General features: G+C 44.3%; 2 protein-coding genes across 4 annotated transcripts in view; both read left to right on the top strand.

Moving 5' to 3' along the window:
• Positions 1 to 3519: 3519 nt before the first annotated feature.
• On the top strand, positions 3520 to 6768 carry PET117 (PET117 cytochrome c oxidase chaperone). The gene is made up of 2 exons (XM_030872430.3): positions 3520 to 3704; positions 6614 to 6768. Exons 1-2 carry the CDS (start codon positions 3609 to 3611, stop codon positions 6761 to 6763), a joined length of 246 nt encoding a protein of 81 aa, XP_030728290.1. The 5' UTR covers positions 3520 to 3608; the 3' UTR covers positions 6764 to 6768.
• A 296-nt stretch (positions 6769 to 7064) lies between these two features.
• Positions 7065 to 19938, top strand: part of KAT14 (lysine acetyltransferase 14) — a 65636-nt gene continuing 52762 nt past the window's right edge. For all 3 annotated transcript variants that reach the window (XM_060284103.2, XM_030872426.3, XM_060284102.2), the window contains exons 1-3: positions 7065 to 7323; positions 9748 to 9866; positions 14292 to 14413. In XM_060284103.2, coding sequence (XP_060140086.1) covers positions 7065 to 7323; positions 9748 to 9866; positions 14292 to 14413 — 500 coding nt within the window. The remainder of the gene's footprint in view (positions 7324 to 9747; positions 9867 to 14291; positions 14414 to 19938) is intronic.

A 19938-nucleotide genomic window follows, 5' to 3' on the forward strand; every position in this document is an offset into this window, starting at 1 on the left:
AATTCCCTGGCAGTTCAGTGGTTAAGACTCCACATTTTCAATGCTGGGGCCCGGGGTTCAATCCCTGGTTGGGGAACTATGATCCCTGCAAGCTCAGTGGCTCGGCCAAGAAAAACAAAAACAAAAAACAAAAAAGATAAGAGATAACAAGCGTTAGTGAGGATGTGGAGAAAGGGAACCCTTGTGCACTGATTGGTAGGAAAGTAAGTTGGTACAGCCATTGTGGAAAATAGTATGGAGGTTCCTCAAAAAATTAAGTAGAACTACTGTATGATCCAGCAACCCCACGGTTGGGTATATATCCAAAGAAAATGAAATCAGGATCTCGAAGAGTATCTGCATCCCCACATTCATTGAAACATTATTCAAAATAGCCAAGATATGAAAACAACCTAAGTATCCACTGACAGATGAATGGATAAAGAAGGTGTGGGATATGTATACAACGAGATATTATTCAGCCATAAAAAAGAAGGAAATCCGGGAGGACGTTTTATTATGCTAAGTGAAATAAGTTGGACACAGAAAGACACTACGCTCTCACTTATATGTGGAATCTAAAAATGTCAAAGTCACAGAAGTAGAGAGTAGAATGGTGGTTGCTAGGGGCTGGGGGGTGGAGCAAGTGAGGAGATGCTGGTCCAAGGATAAACAGCTTTAAAATGTGCATGGTGCCTGAACGTGCTGAGGGTTTGCACATCATGAAGTGACTCTTCTCACCCTCCCTGTGGGTGCGTGGGCCTCAATTTTAAATCTTCCACCCTATAGTAGAAGCTCTGCCTGTACTTATTTCTGTGATTACTTCAGGACCACCTCTCACGCAGAGTCTGCAGTGGTTAAGCAGGACTTTTCCGTTGAGTAGGCATTAGTGATGATTTACCACAGAGAGGAAGGGAGTGAAGAACTCAAGACAAGCTGGCACCTGGCTCCCAGAGTGCTGGAAGGTCCTGACAGAGATCTGGGTCTTGAACCTTCTCCTGTGTCAGGTGATGCTGACTCTGGAGCAGTAGATCCACACCTGCACTTAACTTTGGGGAACAGATAATTGCTGTCTTAGTCAGCTTGGGCTGCTATAACAAAAATACCATAGACTGGGCAGCTTAAACAACAGACATTTATTTCTCACAGTTTCTGAGGCTGGGAAGTCTGAGATCAGGGTCCCTGCCTGGTCAGGTTCTAGTGAGGGTCTCTTCCTGGTTTGCAGGTGCCATCTGTTTGTGTGTCTAGTCTCTTTTCCTTCTTATAAGGACACTAACCCCCTCATGGGGGCCCCACCCTCATGACTTCATCTAAACCTAATTGCCTTCTAAAGGTGCCACCTCTTAATACCATCCCGTTGGGGATTATGATTTCAACATAAGAATTTGAGGGAGACACAAACACACAGAACATAAGAACTGCTACTTGACTGATAACAATCACCTGTCTCCCTGTCTTTTTTATTGTGTTTATTTGATACCAGTCTGTCTTCCTTCCAGGTGTTCAGCTGCGTGAGGGATGGGGGCTGCCTTGAACCTACTGCTCCTGGTAATTTCAGAGTCTGTTGGGGAAAAAAATGAGCCAAACAGCAAGTCTGGACTTTCCTTTTTGAAAATGTATTCATTGGTAGAAACTCTTCAAGTTGTCTCAGAAAACTGTTTTTATTCAAACATACTGGACACACTTAAAAATATACTGAGACTAGATGGAAATTGTTTAATGAAAAAAAATTTTGGTTTCAATGTTTGATGATGTGCAGTCACTCCCACAACTCTGTAATTTATGTGACAATAATCACAGAAAACATCCTGCTTAGGTTTACAAATAGTTAAACAGAGAATCCATTTCTGAATTTGACACCGTTAACACATAAAGGATTTTTTTTTCTTTTTGGGTGGTGACTGGTAGCTTGTGGGATTTTAAGGTGGTTTTTTTTTTTTTTTTGCCGTACGCGGGCCTCTCACTGTTGTGGCCTCTCCCGTTGCAGAGCACAGGCTCCGGACGCGCAGGCTCGGCGGCCATGGCTCACAGGCCCAGCCGCTCCGCGGCACGTGGGATCCTCCCGGACCGGGGCACGAACCCACGTCCCCTGCACCGGCAGGCGGACTCCCAACCACCGCGCCACCAGGGAAGCCCGCTTGTGGGATTTTAGTTCCCCATCCAGGGAATGAATCCGGGCCCTGGCAGTGAAAACGCAAATCCTAACCACTGGGCCGCCAGAGAATTCCCCATAATGGATTTTATTTTATTTTTTAAATTTTATTTATTTGGCTGTATTGGGTCTTAGTTGCGGCATGCAGGATCTTTGTTGCGGCATGAGGGATCTTTCGTTGCGGAGCACGGACTTCTCTCTAGTTGTGGTGTGTGGGCTCCAGAGTGCACAGGTGGGCTTCTCTCTAGTTGTGGCACAAAGGCTCAGTAGTTGCAGCACACGGGCTTAGTTGCCCCCTGGCAAGTGGGATCTTAGTTCCCCGACCAGGGATATGAACCCATGTTCCCTGCGTTGGAAGGCGGATTCTTAACCACTGGACCACCAGGGAAGTCCCCCCATAAGGGATTTAAAAAAGTAGAATAACAATACATTTCAAGAAAACAAGCTGTTTTCTTATTACATTTCTTGAGAGCAACACTCATCTCAAGCCATTGACGCTCTCACAACAGACGATGGAACAGCAAGGCACTACAGAGATCAATGTCGAAGAAGCCCTGGGGTGAGGCTAACGGAGACTCAGCCCAAATCAACAGCGTCCACAGTTGCTTGCCTAGGAGGAAGTTTGTCCTTTGGGAATTCTAGTGGGAAAGAATGACTTGATGATAATACCTTTTCACTGGAAAGCCCAACCTCTGTGTGCACCTTGCACAGTACCTTCTGCGGCGGTTCTCGACGCTCTGCTTCGCTCGATCATTTCGGGCAACTGAGTGCGGGAACTAGGTGTAGAAGGGATGCCACAAGGATTACCTGGGCGACAAGGGGACAGCGCCTTTCGTGCCAGCAGGCGAAGACGTGCCGCTGCCCAGAGAGCTTGCTCTGTAGCCAGAAGACTTTTTGATGTCAAGAAAAACCAGACCTGACCCGCCACCCCACAGCGTCAAGGTGAAAGCAGGTGACCGTGTCTACAGCATCTAACGAGAAAAACTCCATCTCCTGACATCTCCCCACCGAAGGGGCAACGAGGGCTGCGTTTGGTGAGGCTGGCATTGAGCGAGGCAGCCCCGCGCTCCGAAGGGACGCGCGCGGTCAAGGGTCCGCAAGGTACCGGGTCCGGCATCCCGCCCCCCGGACTCTCCCGCCGCAGGAGGCGGGTGATGAACTGAGAGGGCTCAGGCCTGGAACCCCGCCTTGGGTGGTGCTGGGGCCAGCTCTGGGCCGGGGCTCTTGGAAGTGTTATTACCCGCCCGCCCGCAGGGCAGGGAGGGGATGCCTGCGATTCCTAGGCCCTACCGGAAGCCGCGCCTTCCGCGGAACCTGGGTGTTGCTCGGCGCTCGGCTCTCGACTGCTCGCGCCTGGCGGCAGCTGGGGCTCTGCGCTCGAGGGGTCGAGCCTGGCCCGCCCCGGCAACGGCGCGCGCTCGGCGGCGGCCCTGGGCCTGGGGCACGGGGAGCGGAGGCCGCGGCGGCCGGCGCTGGAATGTCGGGGAGCTCGAAGGTGGTGCTGGGCCTCTCGGTGGTGCTGACGGCGGCCACCGTGGCGGGCGTGCATATGAAGCAGCGGCAGGACCAGCAGGTAGATGTCACGTGCCCGCGCCTTCGGGCCCGCGCGGCGGCGGAGGCCTGGGGCCTGGGGTCCGGCTCCGCGTGGCGCCGCTTCCTCCTCGCCTTTCCTTTCTCTCCTCCCGCTTCCCCCGAGGTGGGGAGACCGCTCCCTGGGGCATCCGGGAAGTGAGGGCGGTGGTCCCCGGTGCTCTGGGCCGGCCCCGTCCCCGCCCCGCGGGTGTCGAAGCGCTGGTGAGGCTTCCCCCGCCTCTCGCTTTCGGGAATTGGGAGATATACTTGTATGGGGGGTGAGTTTTTCCTTCTTAAGGAACAGTTTGCTATGGAAACTAGATTCTGGGGACGATAGAGATAGCGGCCTCCAATTTTTCTCTTTCCGGTGGTTTTATGTGGGGAAACATCCTTGATTTGACCGCTCAGGGGCTTGTCAGTCTTGCTGTGTCTCTCAGTCTTATTTTCTTCCTTTTCCCATCGGCTGACGTTACTGCTGGGCCCCCGTGCGCCACGCTCCGCCCCGGGCGCGTCGGGAAACAGAGATGAATACGCGCAGCTGCTCCGGGGGCGAAGGCCGAGCGCGAGCGGGGGCAGCCGGGGTGTGTGTGTGGGGGGGAGGGGTGCGGTGGAGCCCGGTTGGCCCGGAGTGGACGCAGGCCGCTGGGTAAGTCACTGTAAACAGGCTTGTCTGCGTGGGACCGCGCCGGGTGCTCGGGGTGCAGAGATGCAGCAGGTGAGGCCTTTGTCCCGTGTTCACACTCTGGAAGTCAGAGAAGAGGAAGCCTGTGATGATACAAGATTTTAGGGGAGGGAATGAAATGATTAATGGTGACAGGGCGCGGAAGAGATTAGAGATTGGGATTAATGTAGTCGTTCTAAGGGGTTAGCTTTTGGAACAGAAGCGGGAGATTTTCTTCTCTAAGAAGGAAAAGCTGGTGGCTGGAGAAAATTTGAGATAGGGTAGAAGATGCTGTGTCAGATGTAGCTCTGAGGTCAGCGAGCAGGGATTTTCCGAGTGTGGAGTACGGCTGGGTGAAAGCTTGGTTCTGACCTCCAGCTACACGTGCGATTGTTCCTGGAAGTTTTTACCAGGTAGCAGCCTGGGCCCTGCTCCTGACCTATTGAATCAGAATCTCTTGGGGATGCGGATCCCACTTAGGTACGCTTTAAAAGCGACCCAGGGATTCTAACATGCAGCCAGGGTTGAGAACCACTGTCAGAATGGGACAAGTGTAAGGTTTAGGTATTTGGAAGTTAGAGGTTGAGATTGACCGGAATAACCTGTGTGTGTTTTATGTCCAATTATTCATTGCGGGGTTACTTTCTAGCAGCGGGAAAGAGGAGGACAAATGTTTGACACAGTGGGTGTGTTGGAAGGTTCAAGGAAGCAAGAACTAAAACGATGACTGTTGTCCCCCATTGTTTCCTGACTGACTGCCACATACCAGGCGCTGTTCTAAGCACTTTACGTACATCAGCCTTGATCATCACAGGAGCCCAACAAAACCAGCAGTGAGTACTACAGGAGGAGCCGCGTTCTAGGTGTTAGAGTTGTGATGGTGAAGAGGTCTCGGTGCTTAGTAAGGTAGTCAAGTGGAAGTTGCAGGAGGGATGTGCGAGGCAGTAGGCACAGACTTTGAAACCTGGAGGAAACTAGCGAATGCTGGATGGAGAGCAAGATCCCAAGCCGAGTGCTAAAGTCCCTGAGAAAGGAGGGGAGGACCTCAGAGCAGGTGTGGACGGTGTGGGCTTTGGGGCTTGGGTGGCGTGTGTAGGTGTGTCCTGATGGAAGAAGCACAGGAGAGCATGAGCTGGGGAGGGAAGAGTGGAATGAGAGCCTCCGATTCTGCATGGAGATCTTGCCAGGGGCACAGGGTTCAGGACAGTTGGTTTTCAGTTGTGTTATCAGTTCCAGGACTCTTAAATTACCCAGCTTCCCCTGTAATGGGGACTGGAGCCCTAGGCCTGGAGGAGGGCCAGCAAGTAGGTACTTGGTGAGTTGTTAAAATAGACATAATGGTAATTAAAAAAACCCTACCCAGGCCCTGCCCCCATTATTCTGCCTCACAAGGCCACTGTTAAGTTATTAGAGTATTTTATGACCTGTAAAGTGTAAGTTATTAATAATGACTGGATTGATGCTTTAGAAAGTCTCATCTTAGATGCCAGGTCCATATTCTGGAATTTTCTACATGTCTTTAGTGTTTATCAAAGTAACGACCATCAATGGGCCGTTATGTTTTCCTCTGCTGGTAGCGTTCTTTTTCCCCTTCTCTCCCCATTATGTAATTGTAATTTTTACCTTTTCTCTGTACATAATAGAAGAAGCCGAGTTCTTTACTTTCTTGCATCCTTACAGTTTGTTCAAATTTTAGTAATTTTCTTTCTTGGGTGTTTATTATTCAATTAGGACAATTGCTAACAGGAATGTAGTTCACAGTTACTCAAGTAACTCTCATCAACTTGTTTTTTCTTTTTTTTGGCTGAGCCGTTGCTTGCAGGATCTTATTAGTTCCTTGACCAGGGATAGTGTCCATGCCCCTTGAAGTGGAAGTGCGGAGTCCTAACCACTGGACCGCCAGGGAAGTCCCTCATCAAGTTTTTAAAGCACCATATATTAACTAAACTTTTAAAATTCAGCATAGTGGCAGTTTTTCTTTTTTAATTGTTATTTCCCATTTTTATATTAAATGATGCAAAATTTCTTAAAGTATGATAAGAGGTCTGTAATAATACTATCACGCTACCAAGTTAATTTGATGGTTTATTACATTTACATCTACACAGAAAGTTAAAATAGAAATTGAGTACTTGGAATCTAAGAGTTTTAAGTGTATTTTGGTAACACTGATTTTAGGACTTGAATGACACAAGGAAGGGAACCACCTGTTCTGAGTTTCACTAAAATCTGTTTCTTAACATTTTTAGAGGCTTCGTGACGGAGTGATCAGAGACATTGAGAGGCAAAATCGGAAAAAAGAAAATATTCGTCTTTTGGGAGAACAGATTCTTCTGACTGAGCAACTTGAAGCAGAAAGAGAGAAGATGGTGTTGGCAAAAGGATCTCAAAAAACGTGACTTGAAATGCGTGTGAGATATTGATGGAACAGACAGCGTTAAGTGTGTGTGAGTGTTGATGGAGAACAGCTTAGTGCGATCTTCAGCCTTTTTGTGGTCACCGTCCTTTTAAACTTGATCAGAAAAAGGACGATGGATCGTATATTCTAAATAATTGCTTTAAGTGCCCCTTGTGTCTGAGTAGAGTCAGGCAGACGCTCTTCTGAGAGTGTGTTTGTGTGGTCAGCAAGGAGCCCCTTCAAGCTTAGTGTCCAGAAACTGGGATTGTTCCCAAGAGCACTGAACCTGCAAGCCGGGAGGGATGGAGAGTAACATCCATCTGAGCAGTTTGATCAGTCGGCACGACGATGAAGCCACAAGAACGTCCACCTCGGAGGGGCTGGAGGAGGGGGAGGTGGAGGGGGAGACTCTGCTGATCGTCGAGTCAGAGGACCAGGCGTCTGTGGACTTGTCTCACGACCAGAGCGGGGACTCCCTAAACAGTGATGAAGGGGACGTGTCGTGGATGGAGGAGCAGCTGTCCTACTTCTGCGACAAGTGCCAGAAGTGGATCCCAGCCAGTAAGCGCTTCTCCTTTCCTTTCCTTTGTCAATTCCTGCAGGAAGGTTTGTTTTTCTAACCTGTGAGAGAAACATGAATGTGAAAGAGACCCAAATAAAAAGATAACTCCTATATTTATTATTAGTGTAGTTGATTAACTGCAAATTTATATAAAACGTAAACACATTTGTACTAATATATATTACTGCCAACCTCTATCACGTTGTTAAATTAACATTCTCACTTGTAACCCAAATAAAAATTAGAAAATTGGAAATTCTGTGTTACTTAAAGAATTAGCCACATTTTTCTATCAGGGTCACATTATTGTGGTTTTGGGGCCAAATTCTAGGCCCAGTGTAGAGCTAAACTTCAGACTCATAAACATAACTCTGGTAGTGTCTAACTTACATGGAAAACAACTGCTATAGTATGTTGATATAAGGTCGGAATTAGGAGATTAAATATGTATTATGCCTTTTTCTAGGGCCATTCGTGTTTTCTCCTTGCTGGCCTCCTTGATCTGCTTCCCGTATATACACGCAATAAGGTGCTTTGCCAGTCATCAGGCCTCTTAACCAAAACAGGATGTTTCCATTACGTGGAGAGTAGTAAAGACGTATGTACTAGAGGAATACTCTGTGTAATAGAATTTGTAACTAGGTCAGAGAAATTTACGTATGTGTATGTGTATATATATTGTTGTGAACTGGGTCATTTTCTGGTATGTGGAGGTGTTTTTAAGATGGATTCATAGTTATTATTAATAAATTAACACCATTTTCACAGAAAGCAAACCTAAAATTTATTATAAGTTAACTAGTTTTTGCTTTCCAGCTGTCTCTGCTTATAGATTCAGGGTTCTGCCTGAAAGCCTGGGTGGCTTTCCCCCATCCTCACAGCCTGTGCTGTAAATGCTCTGCCTCCTGGGGCCCCTGCTAACTGCTCCAGCCTTTCTCCTTCGTGCCCTCCTATCCCCACATGGAAACAGAGCTTTGCAGTTAGGGTGAGCTTTTCCTTCTCCACAAGCAGTTCGTTCTTTTTTTTATAAATTTATTTTATTTATTTATTTTTGGCTGCGTTGGGTCTTTGTTGCTGCACGCTGGTTTTCTCTAGTTGTGGTGAGTGGGGTCTACTCTTCATTGCAGTGCGAGAGCTTCTCATTGTGGTGGCTTCTCTTGTTGCGGAGCATGGGCTCTAGAGCGCAGGATCAGTAGTTGTGGCGCACGGGCTTAGTTGCTCCACGGCATGTGGAATCTTCCCAGACCAGTGCTCGAACCCGTGTCCCCTGCGTTGACAGGCGGATTCTTAACCGCTGCATCACGAGGGAAGCCCAAGCAGTTCTTTCTTATCCCTAGGACTTTGTGCATGTAAATTTCCTCTGTGGAACACGTGTCTCTACAGCCTCTATACTCCCCGCCCCACACACAAACACCTCTTCACGTGCCAATTCTAGCCATCCTTCAGGCCCCCCGTCCACCCCACTTTTTCTAGCGCTGCTGTCTTCCTCATGTGGGTGGGCACCTCTTTTATGTGCTCTCACGTTGCCCCACAGCACCCATCACATCCCTCTCCAGGGTTTCCATGTCTCCCAGAGCATCAGCATCAGCTGGGGAACTTCAGAAAATGCTCTGCTTCCAGAGGTTGATTTATTTTGCGGGCGATAGACCTGGGCATATATTTTTTTTTTTTTTAATTTTTAAAAATGTTTTATTGCAGTACGCAGGCCTCTCACTGTTGTGGCCTCTCTCGTTGCGGAGCACAGGCTCCTGATGCGCAGGCTCAGCGGCCATGAATCACGGGCCCAGCCACTCCGCGGCATATGGGATCCTCCCGGACCGGGGCACGAACCCGTGTCCCCTGCATCGGCAGGCGGACTCTCAACCACTGCGCCACCAGGGAAGCCCCTGACCTGGGCATATTTAAAACACAAAACTTCCTGGGTGGTTCTGATGCACAGTCCAGGTGGAGAGCCTCTGTGCTGCTGTGATTACCTACTCTCTCCTCTGTAGCTCTCACCACATCAGTAAGCCTCTGAGAGCCAGCACCGCGTCTGTCTCAGGTGTTGTGTTCCTGGTTCCTAGCCCAGTGGCACAGTGGGAGCTCAGATGTTTCCTTGGAAGAATGTGTGAGGAGACCTCCTGTAGGGGTCGGGAATGTTAACAGTTGGAACAGCCAGTGAGAACAATCCTACCTGCCTTAACAGTGTCTCTTCTGAAAGTCCGGGGACCACAGAGCGATCTTCGTGGGCATGCACTTGATGTTAGAAGAATAAAAACCTTCTCTACTCCGTTCTCCATCCCCATCCTGCCCTCACAGGCTGGCTGAAAGAAAAGGAAAAACACAGCCTGGGAAATCTGGGAAATGGCTGGTAGATTGATGAAAACTTTGGGTTACCTCTGGTCTAGATCCGCCTGTGATGTGCCTTTTTGTTTTCCTCCTAGGTCAGCTGAGGGAACAGCTCAGTTACCTTAAGGGCGATAATTTTTTTAGGTTTACTTGTTCTGATTGCTCTGAAGATGGCAAGGAGCAGTATGAGCGGCTGAAGCTGACATGGCAGCAAGTGAGTTAAAGCTCTTTCTCTAGAATTCATGGGGTTGGTCCCCGCCCCCCCCCGCGAAATTTATTGGAATAAGTAACTAGGGAATGAGGAACCTACATATGAGCTTCTGAGTTGTTTTGAGGGTCACTTTATTTCACAATGAAAATCATACTGAATGTGTGGAGAAAGGAGTTCTTAGTAAAAATACTGCCAACTTAGTGAATTGGGTTTGAGATTCTGAAAATCCCACCCACGGTTTCATTTATACATAATACCAAACTCTGATTTTAATCGAAGAGGTTCACATTTTTTTAGCAGCTATTTTTAGAAAAATAAAACCATTCTAAAAAATATAAAGATGCTGAATCAACATGCTGCACACCTGAAACTAGCAACTAGTAGTATATTGTAGAGCAACTGTACTTAAATTAAAAAAAAAAGTAAAGATGGTCACTGTAATCCCAGCCAACTATAGCCCGAACAGTATCTTTTAACTGATCTCCAGGTTGTATTAATTTTTTGGGTTTTGTTTTTATATTAATATGTTTATAACAAGGCACCAATGTTATATGCAGTCTTTAAGTTCTAAAAATGTATTAGACATCACTCACTCAGTTTTTATGTTTATTCATTCGACAAATATTGAGTGCACATGACGAACCAGGCACTGTTCTAGGCCTGGAGAGTAGAATCTCGTGGAGACCAGCTGATCCTTCTAGCTGTTTCTTCTTTGTGGTGAGTGAGACAGCCAAGACCCTAGCCCCAGGCAGTAGACATTTATTTTAGATGATAGGCAGACAAGTAAACAAGTTAATTACCCCTAGCACTTTTTGCTGTGAAGGAAATAAACAGGGTAATGAGAACGATTTTAGGTTGTACCCTCCAAGGCACTTAGGGTGTTCCTTGTAAATTGTAGCTGTGTTCGCAGCCAGAGGCTATCGTGTTAATTATCAGTGCTTTATTAGGACATCTGTTGAAATCTGTCAGTGGTGATCTTAGGGAGCCTTTTTGGACTTGCCTGAAAATATGTAAGTAGAAAATGAATGGAAGTTTGTATTGAGGATACAGTCTCATGAGTATTCTAACTGGGATTTTTTAAAAAGTGTGCATGGGATACTGTGTCTAGGCAAGGTCAGATTAATATTAGTAGATTATTCTGCATGTGTGCACACGTAGGCAGATTTGCATTTGGCCTGCAGGTAGCTTCTCATAAAATTGTAAAATGGAAGAAGAGCAGATGTATGTAATTTGTTACTTTCAAGACTATGAGTTTTCTGTGGAGATTCTTTTTAAAAGAAAAAGTGGCTTTTGATTATATTGCTCAATATATTGGCAGTATTGGCTCAATTTGCTTTTTTTTTTTTTTTTTTGGCTGTGGCCTCTCCCGTTGCGGAGCGCAGGCTCAGCGGCCATGGCTCACAGGCCCAGCCGCTCCGCGGCATGTGGGATCTTCCCGGACCAGGGCACGAACCCGTGTCCCCTGCATTGGCAGGCGGACTCTCAACCACTGCGCCACCAGGGAAGCCCTCAATTTGCTTATTTAATCAGACTGACATTTCTTGAAAATTATTTTTTCACTTCCAAAAGACATATGGATAATAAATACCCTGGGATAATGAAGTGAAAACTGGGACCAGACATACCTGGTTCTTGGAAAACTACTGCCCATTGTTTCTAGTTGCATCTCTTTTCCTTTCTCTCTCTCTCCCCCTCCCTTTCTCCCTGTCTCTCCCTCTCTCCCTCTCTCCCTCTCCCTCTCTCCCTCTCTCCCCCTCTCTCCCTCTCTCTCTTTCTCTCTCTCTCTCCCTCTCTCTCTCTCTCTGTCTCTCCCTCCCTCTCCCTCTCTCTCCCTCCCCCTCTCCCTCTGTCTCTCTCACGCAAGAGCTAAAAGAGGATCCGTTGGTCTGGAATAGACTCTATTGATGTCATATTCCAATTGGAATGTGGGTTTTCTTTGTTTTAAATCTTAAACTTTGTTGATTTATCAAAATAAGAAGTAGAAATACTTGTTTATATTATAAAATGCCAACAGTAATGGGGTGACTAAAAGGCCCCTTTCACACACTTTCTATGTCCTCCTCCTCGGTGATGTGTGAACAACAGTCTGAAAAGTAGGGAAGCTATCAAGTAGGGTAGTTTTTACGTTCTTGTCCTAGACACGCTCATTATCTTTCTACATGCTCTTCAGCAGATACTTGGGAGGTGCCCGCTGGGCTGTGCCAGCCTGAGCAAGGCCTTGGAGCTGTGCTGGTTCCCAGGGCCAGCCTGTTACTATGAGCTTGGGCTGGTGGTGTAAGAGCAGAAACGCAACTGGGATTCGTTCTTTAAGATTACAAATTCCAGAAGGGGGAAAACCATGTCCTTCATGATTGGATTTTTAGTTTGCTCAGTAAATATGGTGATAATAGGAAAAGTTATTTGCAAGTAAGTATGTGAATTTTAACTTTCTAAAGTCATGAAATGTTTCCAAAAAAAAAGTACTGGAAATGAAATAACACACTTGTGTCTGTACCACAGAGATTAACAGTGAATACACGTTTCCAAGTTACTTTAGGAGTCTGAGTGGGCAGAAGAGCTCATTCCATCCTTTTCTTAAGGTATTTCTTGAGCAAAAGCGTTCTTAAATTGTAGTAAAATATATGTAACAGGGCTTCCCTGGTGGCGCAGTGGTTAAGAATCCGCCTGCCAATGCAGGGGACATGGGTTTGAGCCCTGGTCTGGGAAGATCCCACATGCTGCGGAGCAGCTAAGCCTATCACAACTACTGAGCCTGCGCTCTAGAGCCCGCGAGCCACTACTACTGAGCCCATGTGCTACAACTACTAGAGCTCGTGCTCTTCAGCAAGAGAAGCCACCACAATGAGAAGCCCACGCACCTCAGCGAAGAGTAGCTCCCACTTGTGGCAACTAGAGGAAGCCTGTGCACAGCAACAAAGACACAACGCAGCCAAAAAGAAATTAATAAATTTATAAAAATGTATATATACATAACAAAGCTTACCCTTTCCACCGTCTTTAAGCATACAGTTCAGTGGCATTAAGCACATTCACATTGTTTTGCAACCATCACCACCATCATCTCCAGAAAGTGCTCATCTCCCCAAAGTGAAATCCTGTGTCTATTAAACAACGACTCCCTGTGAACAGTAACTTTAAAGGGAGAGGTTTGTTGGCTGACGCAGACCTGATGCAAAAATGAGTGGAATGATTTGAAAAGTCTGTTCATGGGGTTAATTGGCAGACTGTCTGCAAATTTTACAAGTTTAAGGATGGGGGAAGTTGAGACTTGGTAGGAGCATCAGAATCACCAGGCCCCTTTGAGGGTGTGGTTGTAGGTCTCCCTGTTGGACCATCGGGATTTGGGGCTGTGAACATCGATGTCGGGGAACGTGAACTGCAGTCTGTTAGACCCTGTACAGCCTTGGGCTACTCCTCATGGAAAGAAGAGTTATGGAAGGATTCTCTTCGTAGGTTCTGCCCCCTTTTCAATTGCGCTGGCCCAAAATTAATCATTACTTTTATTAGGTTGAAAACATGGTTTTGAATAGCGTGTGTAGTTTCTTGTCCATTTATGATTACAAAATTGCGTTTAGATGCGAAGAGAAATGTCTAATAGGATAATCACTGAAAATGTTAAGAAGGATTATTTCTTGATGGTGGATTTAAAATGATTTTTACTTCCTTCTTTGCTCTTTTCTCTTTTAGTGGAGTCTTTTACAGTGAGACTGTGTTATTCATATTTCTGCAAAGTACTTTCCCATTTGGGGCTGTGAATTCATTATCTGTTAAATACAAAGTTGGATTAGATGTGGAGCTGGGGGTGTCCTCCTCTCTGAGGATGGGCCAGGCAGCCAGGCCTTTCAGGTCCCTGCCCCTTGTCTATTCTGATTTCATCTCAGGAACAGTTTCCACAGCTGAGAAAGGCTAAACCCAGAGTGGATGGTACCTCACGTTAACTTCAGCTCTGAAATTCTGAGAGTCTATTGTTTCTGCCCTCTAAAGAGCTTAGAAAAGTATGTGTGCAGGGGTGATGCTTGGAATATTTAGTAAAGGTCAGCACTGTCCATCAGAAATGCCGGCTGGAGCAGGCCCTGTGGCCTCCTGATACCATTGGTTAACACGGTGTTTAGCGCTGCCTTTGAGTGGTGGAGGGGGACTGGGATGGGGGCTGCTTAGGGCAGTAGTTACTCTTCACCAGTTCAGCCACACAGCAGCCTTGCACATGTAACATGGGAGGAACAAGTGCACGTGATTAAGGGGAACAGTGATGCTCATCTATGGAAAGCAAAAAAGGAAGTAGAATTCTATCCTGAGAATATTCCAAGATATTATCCTTCCTTTTCCCCCCTCTATTCATACTCAGAGTATAAAACAACACACGTTCCCCCCTGAAGTTTACCATCCCTGTCTGTGCTTTTCTCCCAGCCTATTCTGCTTCTGTTTCAGGTGGTCATGCTGGCGATGTACAACTTGTCCCTGGAAGGTAGTGGGCGTCAGGGCTATTTCCGGTGGAAAGAAGACATCTGCGCTTTCATTGAGAAACATTGGGCTTTTTTGCTTGGGAATAGGTAATGTGATTTTTTAAAAATCTTATACTTGAATGAAGATGTAAAGAATAAAGTATATGAGACTTGAGACAGCCTAATGCTGGCCTTTAGAGAATTAGAGTAATTACTTGTAGCAGTTACTGAGAATTTTTTAATCCAGAAAATGTTGTTACTTTAAGTTAAAAATCGAAGTAGAAGTTTACATAATGACAAGGGTAGGTTTCCATACTTCCTATCCTACTTTCGGAGGAAACTGTTGGTTTCTACTGAGCAGGAAGACAGTTGAACAGATTCTTAGAATGTTAAAAAAATAGAGACTTTGATTAAATGAGGCAGTTTAATAGTTGGATAGGTGACTAATTTGAGGATAGAGGAATATTATGTCCTTTAAAATCAGTGCCTTGTAGGAGGTCAGAAGACGAGAAATGATGGCAGTTATTGACTGCACTCATTTAAGTTGCTCTTGGTTGATTATTAGTATTTGTGTTTATTAACTCTGGGAGGTAGAAATCATTGTATACTGTTTGGTATTCACAGTGCTTGGCCAAGTCTGGGCACATTAACACGCATATGGTTTATTCCTTTGATACTCTTTTCATCATGATGCTTTGAATTTGCTGCTGAGTGCTTTTCTGTGACCCCTCCTTGGTTCATCAGACTTAGGGGTGCCGGGGCACAGACATACACACCAGATGTTTTAACTAAGGGTCCATGTGCATCTAGCAAGATTTTTATTGCTGTTAGAGGTTAGCAAGTTTGCAGTTGCATTGGCGGATTGTTTGAGATTCTTTCTTTAAAAAAAAAAAATGTATTTATTTATTTGACTGTGCTGGATCTTAGTTGCGGCATGCGGGCTCTTAGTTGTGGTATGTAGGATCTAGTTCCCTGACCAGGGATTGAACCTGGGCCCCCTGCATTGGGAGCATGGAATTTTAACCACTGGACCACTAGGGAAGTAGTGTTTGAAATTCTGATTGTTAGTTGCCTTCTGAAGTCCTGTGTGAGATTCATAAATCTTGCATAATTGGGTCGGTGTGGACACGATAAAGGTCAGAGCAGGGAGTTTGTGCTTGTCCTCACTCGGAACTCCTTGCAGCCCGTTTTCTCGGGTGCTGAAAAGTCACAGCTCTGCCAAAGTTGCTGAGGAATCATGGAGGGGTGCTGTGAGGGAAAAATAGAATTGAAAAATAGAACTAAGAAAAGAATTGACAGCATAACTGGTTCTTTTTCTTGAAAGGAAATGTTGTCTTAGTTTAATGATTTAGCTCTATTTATGGAACTTAATACACCCCATTTATAAGGGACAAGGAAGGGAAAAAAACTGATAAAATTAGATCTTGGAACGTTTTCATGATCTTTCAGTGCTGTTCTGCCTGGTGGATTGTCTTCTGGAAGAAGTTGGATTTAAATTGCCTGTTTTAAGGAAGTTGGCATATTTTAGCAGCAGGTGTTCAGTTTCATTTGTTCATTTCTAGAGCGTGTTCTGAGAGGCATCAGCTGAGGCTCTTTTTCTTTTCAATACTTCTACTGAAAGACATTAATTACTCTCCAGCTTCTTGTAATTTAACCATTAAACTAGTGGGTTTTGGCCATATTAGTGTATCACTTGAATTATCGTTTACTTATTTAAATCAAGTCACTGAAAAAAAAGAAACTTCACACCACCATGGTAAGTGGAAAACCTATATCACTTATATAAATAGAATGAAACTGTAAAAATAAGTGCACTAAAAATAAAGCAATGCTACTGACTTGTAGCTAGATCCCATGACCTGTAAAGGCAATCTGAAACACTCTTTCTTTTTTTTATCATATGATACCATCTATATATTGTTTTCATCCAGGTGTATTGATATGTAATTGACATACAGCACTTGTATGAGTTTAAGGTGTACAGCATAATGATTTGACTTACATACATCATGAAATGATGACCACAAAGTTTAATGAACATCCATCATCTCATATAGATATAAAATTAAATAAATAGAAAAAAATTTTTTTCCTGTGATAAGACCTCTTAGGATTTACTCTCGACAGCTTTCCTGTATAACATTCAGCAGTGTTAATTATATTTATCACGTTGTACAGTACATCCTTAGTACTTATTTATCTTATAATGGGACGTTTATCCCCCCACCTCTGGAAAATCTGATGTCTTTTTCTATGAGTTTGTTTTTGAAGTATAATTGATCTACAACCTACATTTGTTTCTGTTACACAACACAGTGATTCAGTATTTCCATATGTTTCAAAATGATCACCATGGTACGTCTAGTTACCATACGTTACCATACAAAGATACTACATAATTATTGACTGTTTTTCCTACATTATACATTTTATACCTGTGACTTATTTATTTTGCAACTGGAAGTTTGTACTTCTTAATTTCCCTCACCTATTTCTACCCTCTCCCCACTCTCCTCCCCTCTTGCAAGCACCTGTTTGTTCTCTGTATCTGTGACTGTTGCTGTTCTGTTATGTTTCTTCATTTGTTTCTTTTTTCGGCTTCCACATAACTGAAATCATACAGTATTTGTCTTTCTCTGACTTATTTCACATAATACCCTTAGCATAATACCCTCTAGGTCCATACATGTTGTCACAGATGGCAAGATTTCATTCTTTTTTATAGCTGAATAATATCCAATTGTGTATGTGTGTGTATCACATCTTTTTTTTTCACATCTTTATTGGAGTATTATTGCTTTACAATGTTATGTAAGTTTCAGCTCTATAACAAAGTGAATCAGCTATATGTATACGTATATCCCCATATCCCCTCCCTCTTGCGTCTCCCTCCCACCCCTCTAGGTGGTCACAAAGCACTGAGCTGATCTCCCTGTGCTATGCAGCTGCTTCCTGCTAGCTATCTATTTTACATTTGAGAGTGTATATATGTCAGTGCTACTCTCTCACTTCATCCCAGCTTCCCGTTCCCACTCCCCGTGTCCTCAAGTCCATTCTCTACGTCTGCGTCTTTATTCCTGTCCTGCCTCTAGGTTCATCAGAACCTTTTTTTTTTTTTTGGATTCCATATATATGTGTTAGCATACGGTATTTGTTTTTCTCTTTCTGACTTACTTCACTCTGTATGACAGACTCTAGGTCCGTCTACCTCACTACAAATAACTCAGTTTCATTTCTTCTTATGGCTGAGTAACCATTGTATATCTGTGCCACATCTTCTTTATCCATTTATCTGTCAGTGGACATTTAGGTTGCTTCCATATCCTGGCTACTGTAAATAGTGCTGCAGTGAACATTGTGGTACATGACTCTTTTTGAATTATGGTTTTCTCAGGGTATATGCCCAGTAGTAGGATTGCTGGGTCAAATAGTAGTTCTACTTTTAGTTTTTTAAGGAACTTCCATACTGTTCTCCGTAGTGGTTGTATCAATTTACATTCCCACCAACAGTGCAAGAGGGTTCCATTTCCTCCACACCCTCTCCAGCATTTATTGTTTGTAGATTTTTTGGTGATGGCCATTCTGACCGGTGTGAGGTGATACCTCATTGTAGTTTTGATTTGCATTTCTCTAATGATTAGTGATGTTGAGCATCCTTTCATGTGTTTGTTGGCAATCTATATCTTCTTTGGAGAAATGTCTGTTTAGATCTTCTGCCTATTTTTGGATTGGGTTGTTTGTTTTTTTTTGATATTGACTTGCATGAGCTGCTTGTATATTTTGGAGGTTAATCCTTTGTCAGTTGCTTCGTTTGCAAATATTTTCTCCCATTCTGAGGGTTGTCTTTTGGTCTTGTTTATGGTTTCCTTTGCTGTGCAAAAGCTTTTAAGTTTCATTAGGTCCCATTTGTTTGTTTTTATTTCTATTTCTCTAGGAGGTGGGTCAAAAAGGATCTTGCTGTGATTTATGTCAAAGAGTGTTCTTCCTATGTTTTCCTCTAAGAGTTTTTTTTTTAATTAATTAATTTATTTATTTTTGGCTGTGTTGGGTCTTTGTTACTGCATGTGGGCTTTCTCTGGTTGCAGTGAGAGGGGGCTACGCTTCATTGCAGTGCACGGGCTTCTCATTTCAGTGGCTTCTCGTTGAGCATGGGCTCTAGGGTGTGTGGGTTTCAGTAGTTGTGGCTCGCGGGCTGTAGAGCGCACGCTCAGTAGTTGTGGCACACGGGCTTAGTTGCTCCATGGCATGTGGGATCTTGCCTGACCAGGGCTCGAACCCGTGTCTCCTGCATTGGCAGGCAGATTCTTAACAACTGTGCCACCAGGGAAGTCCCTTCTAAGAGTTTTTTACTGTCTGGCCATACATTTCGGTCTTTAATTCATTTTGAGTTTATTTTTGTGTATGGTGTTAGGAAGTGTTCTAATTTCATTCTTTTACATGTAGCTGTCCAGTTTTCCCAGCACCATTTACTGAAGAGGCTGTCTTTTCGCCATTGTATGTTTTTGCCTCCTTTATCAAAGATAAGATGACCATAGGTGCGTGGGTGTATCTTTGGGCTTTCTGTCTTGTTCCATTGATCTATATTTCTGTTTTTGTGCCAGTACCATACTGTCTTGATTACTGTAGCTTTGTAGTATAGTCTGAAGTCAGGGAGGCTGATTCCTCCAGCTCTGTTTTTCTTTCTCAAGATTGCTTTGGCCATTTGGGGTCTTTTGTATTTCCATACAAATTGTAAAATTTTTTTGTTCTAGTTCTGTGAAAAATACCATTGGTAGTTTGATAGGGATTGCATTGAATCTGTAGATTGCTTTGGGCCGTATAGTCATTTTCACAGCGTTGATTCTTCCAATCCAAGAACATGGTATATCTCTCCATCTGTTTGTATTGTCTTTGATTTCTTTTATCAGTGTCTTATAGTTTTCTGCATATAGGCCTTTCTCCTTAGGTAGGTTTATCTCTAGGTATTTTATTCTTTTTGTTGCAATGGTAAGTGGGAGTGTTTCCTTAATTTCTCTCTCAAATTTTTCAATGTTATTGTATAGGAATGTGAGAGATTTCTGTGCATTAATTTTGTATCCTGCTACTTTACCAAATTCATTGATTAGCTCTAGTAGTTTTCTGGTAGCATCTTTAGGATTCTCTATGTATAGTATCATGTTATCTACAAACAGTGACAGTTTTACTTCTTTTCCAATTTTTATTCCTTTTATTTCTTTTTCTTCTCTGATTGCCGTGGCTAAAATTTCCAAAACTATGTTGAATAATAGTGGTGAGAATGGACATCCTTGTCTTGTTCCTGATCTCAGAGGAAATGGTTTCAGTTTTTCACCATTGAGAACGATGTTGGCTGTGGGTCTGTCATATATGGCCTTTATTATGTTGAGATAGGTTCCCTCTGTGCCCACTGTCTGGAGAGTTTTTATCATAAACGGATGTTGAATTTTGTCGAAAGCTTTTTCTGCATCTATTGAGATGATCATATGGTTTTTCTCCTTCAGTATGTTAATGTGGTGTATCACATTGTTTGATTTGTGTATATTGAAGAATCCTTGCATTCCTGGGATAAACCCCACTTGATCATGGTGTATGATCCTTTTAATGTGCTGTTGGATTCTGTTTGCTAGTGTTTTGTT

This window comes from Globicephala melas, chromosome 15, assembly GCF_963455315.2.
Source record: "Globicephala melas chromosome 15, mGloMel1.2, whole genome shotgun sequence".
Classification (NCBI taxonomy): domain Eukaryota; kingdom Metazoa; phylum Chordata; class Mammalia; order Artiodactyla; family Delphinidae; genus Globicephala; species Globicephala melas.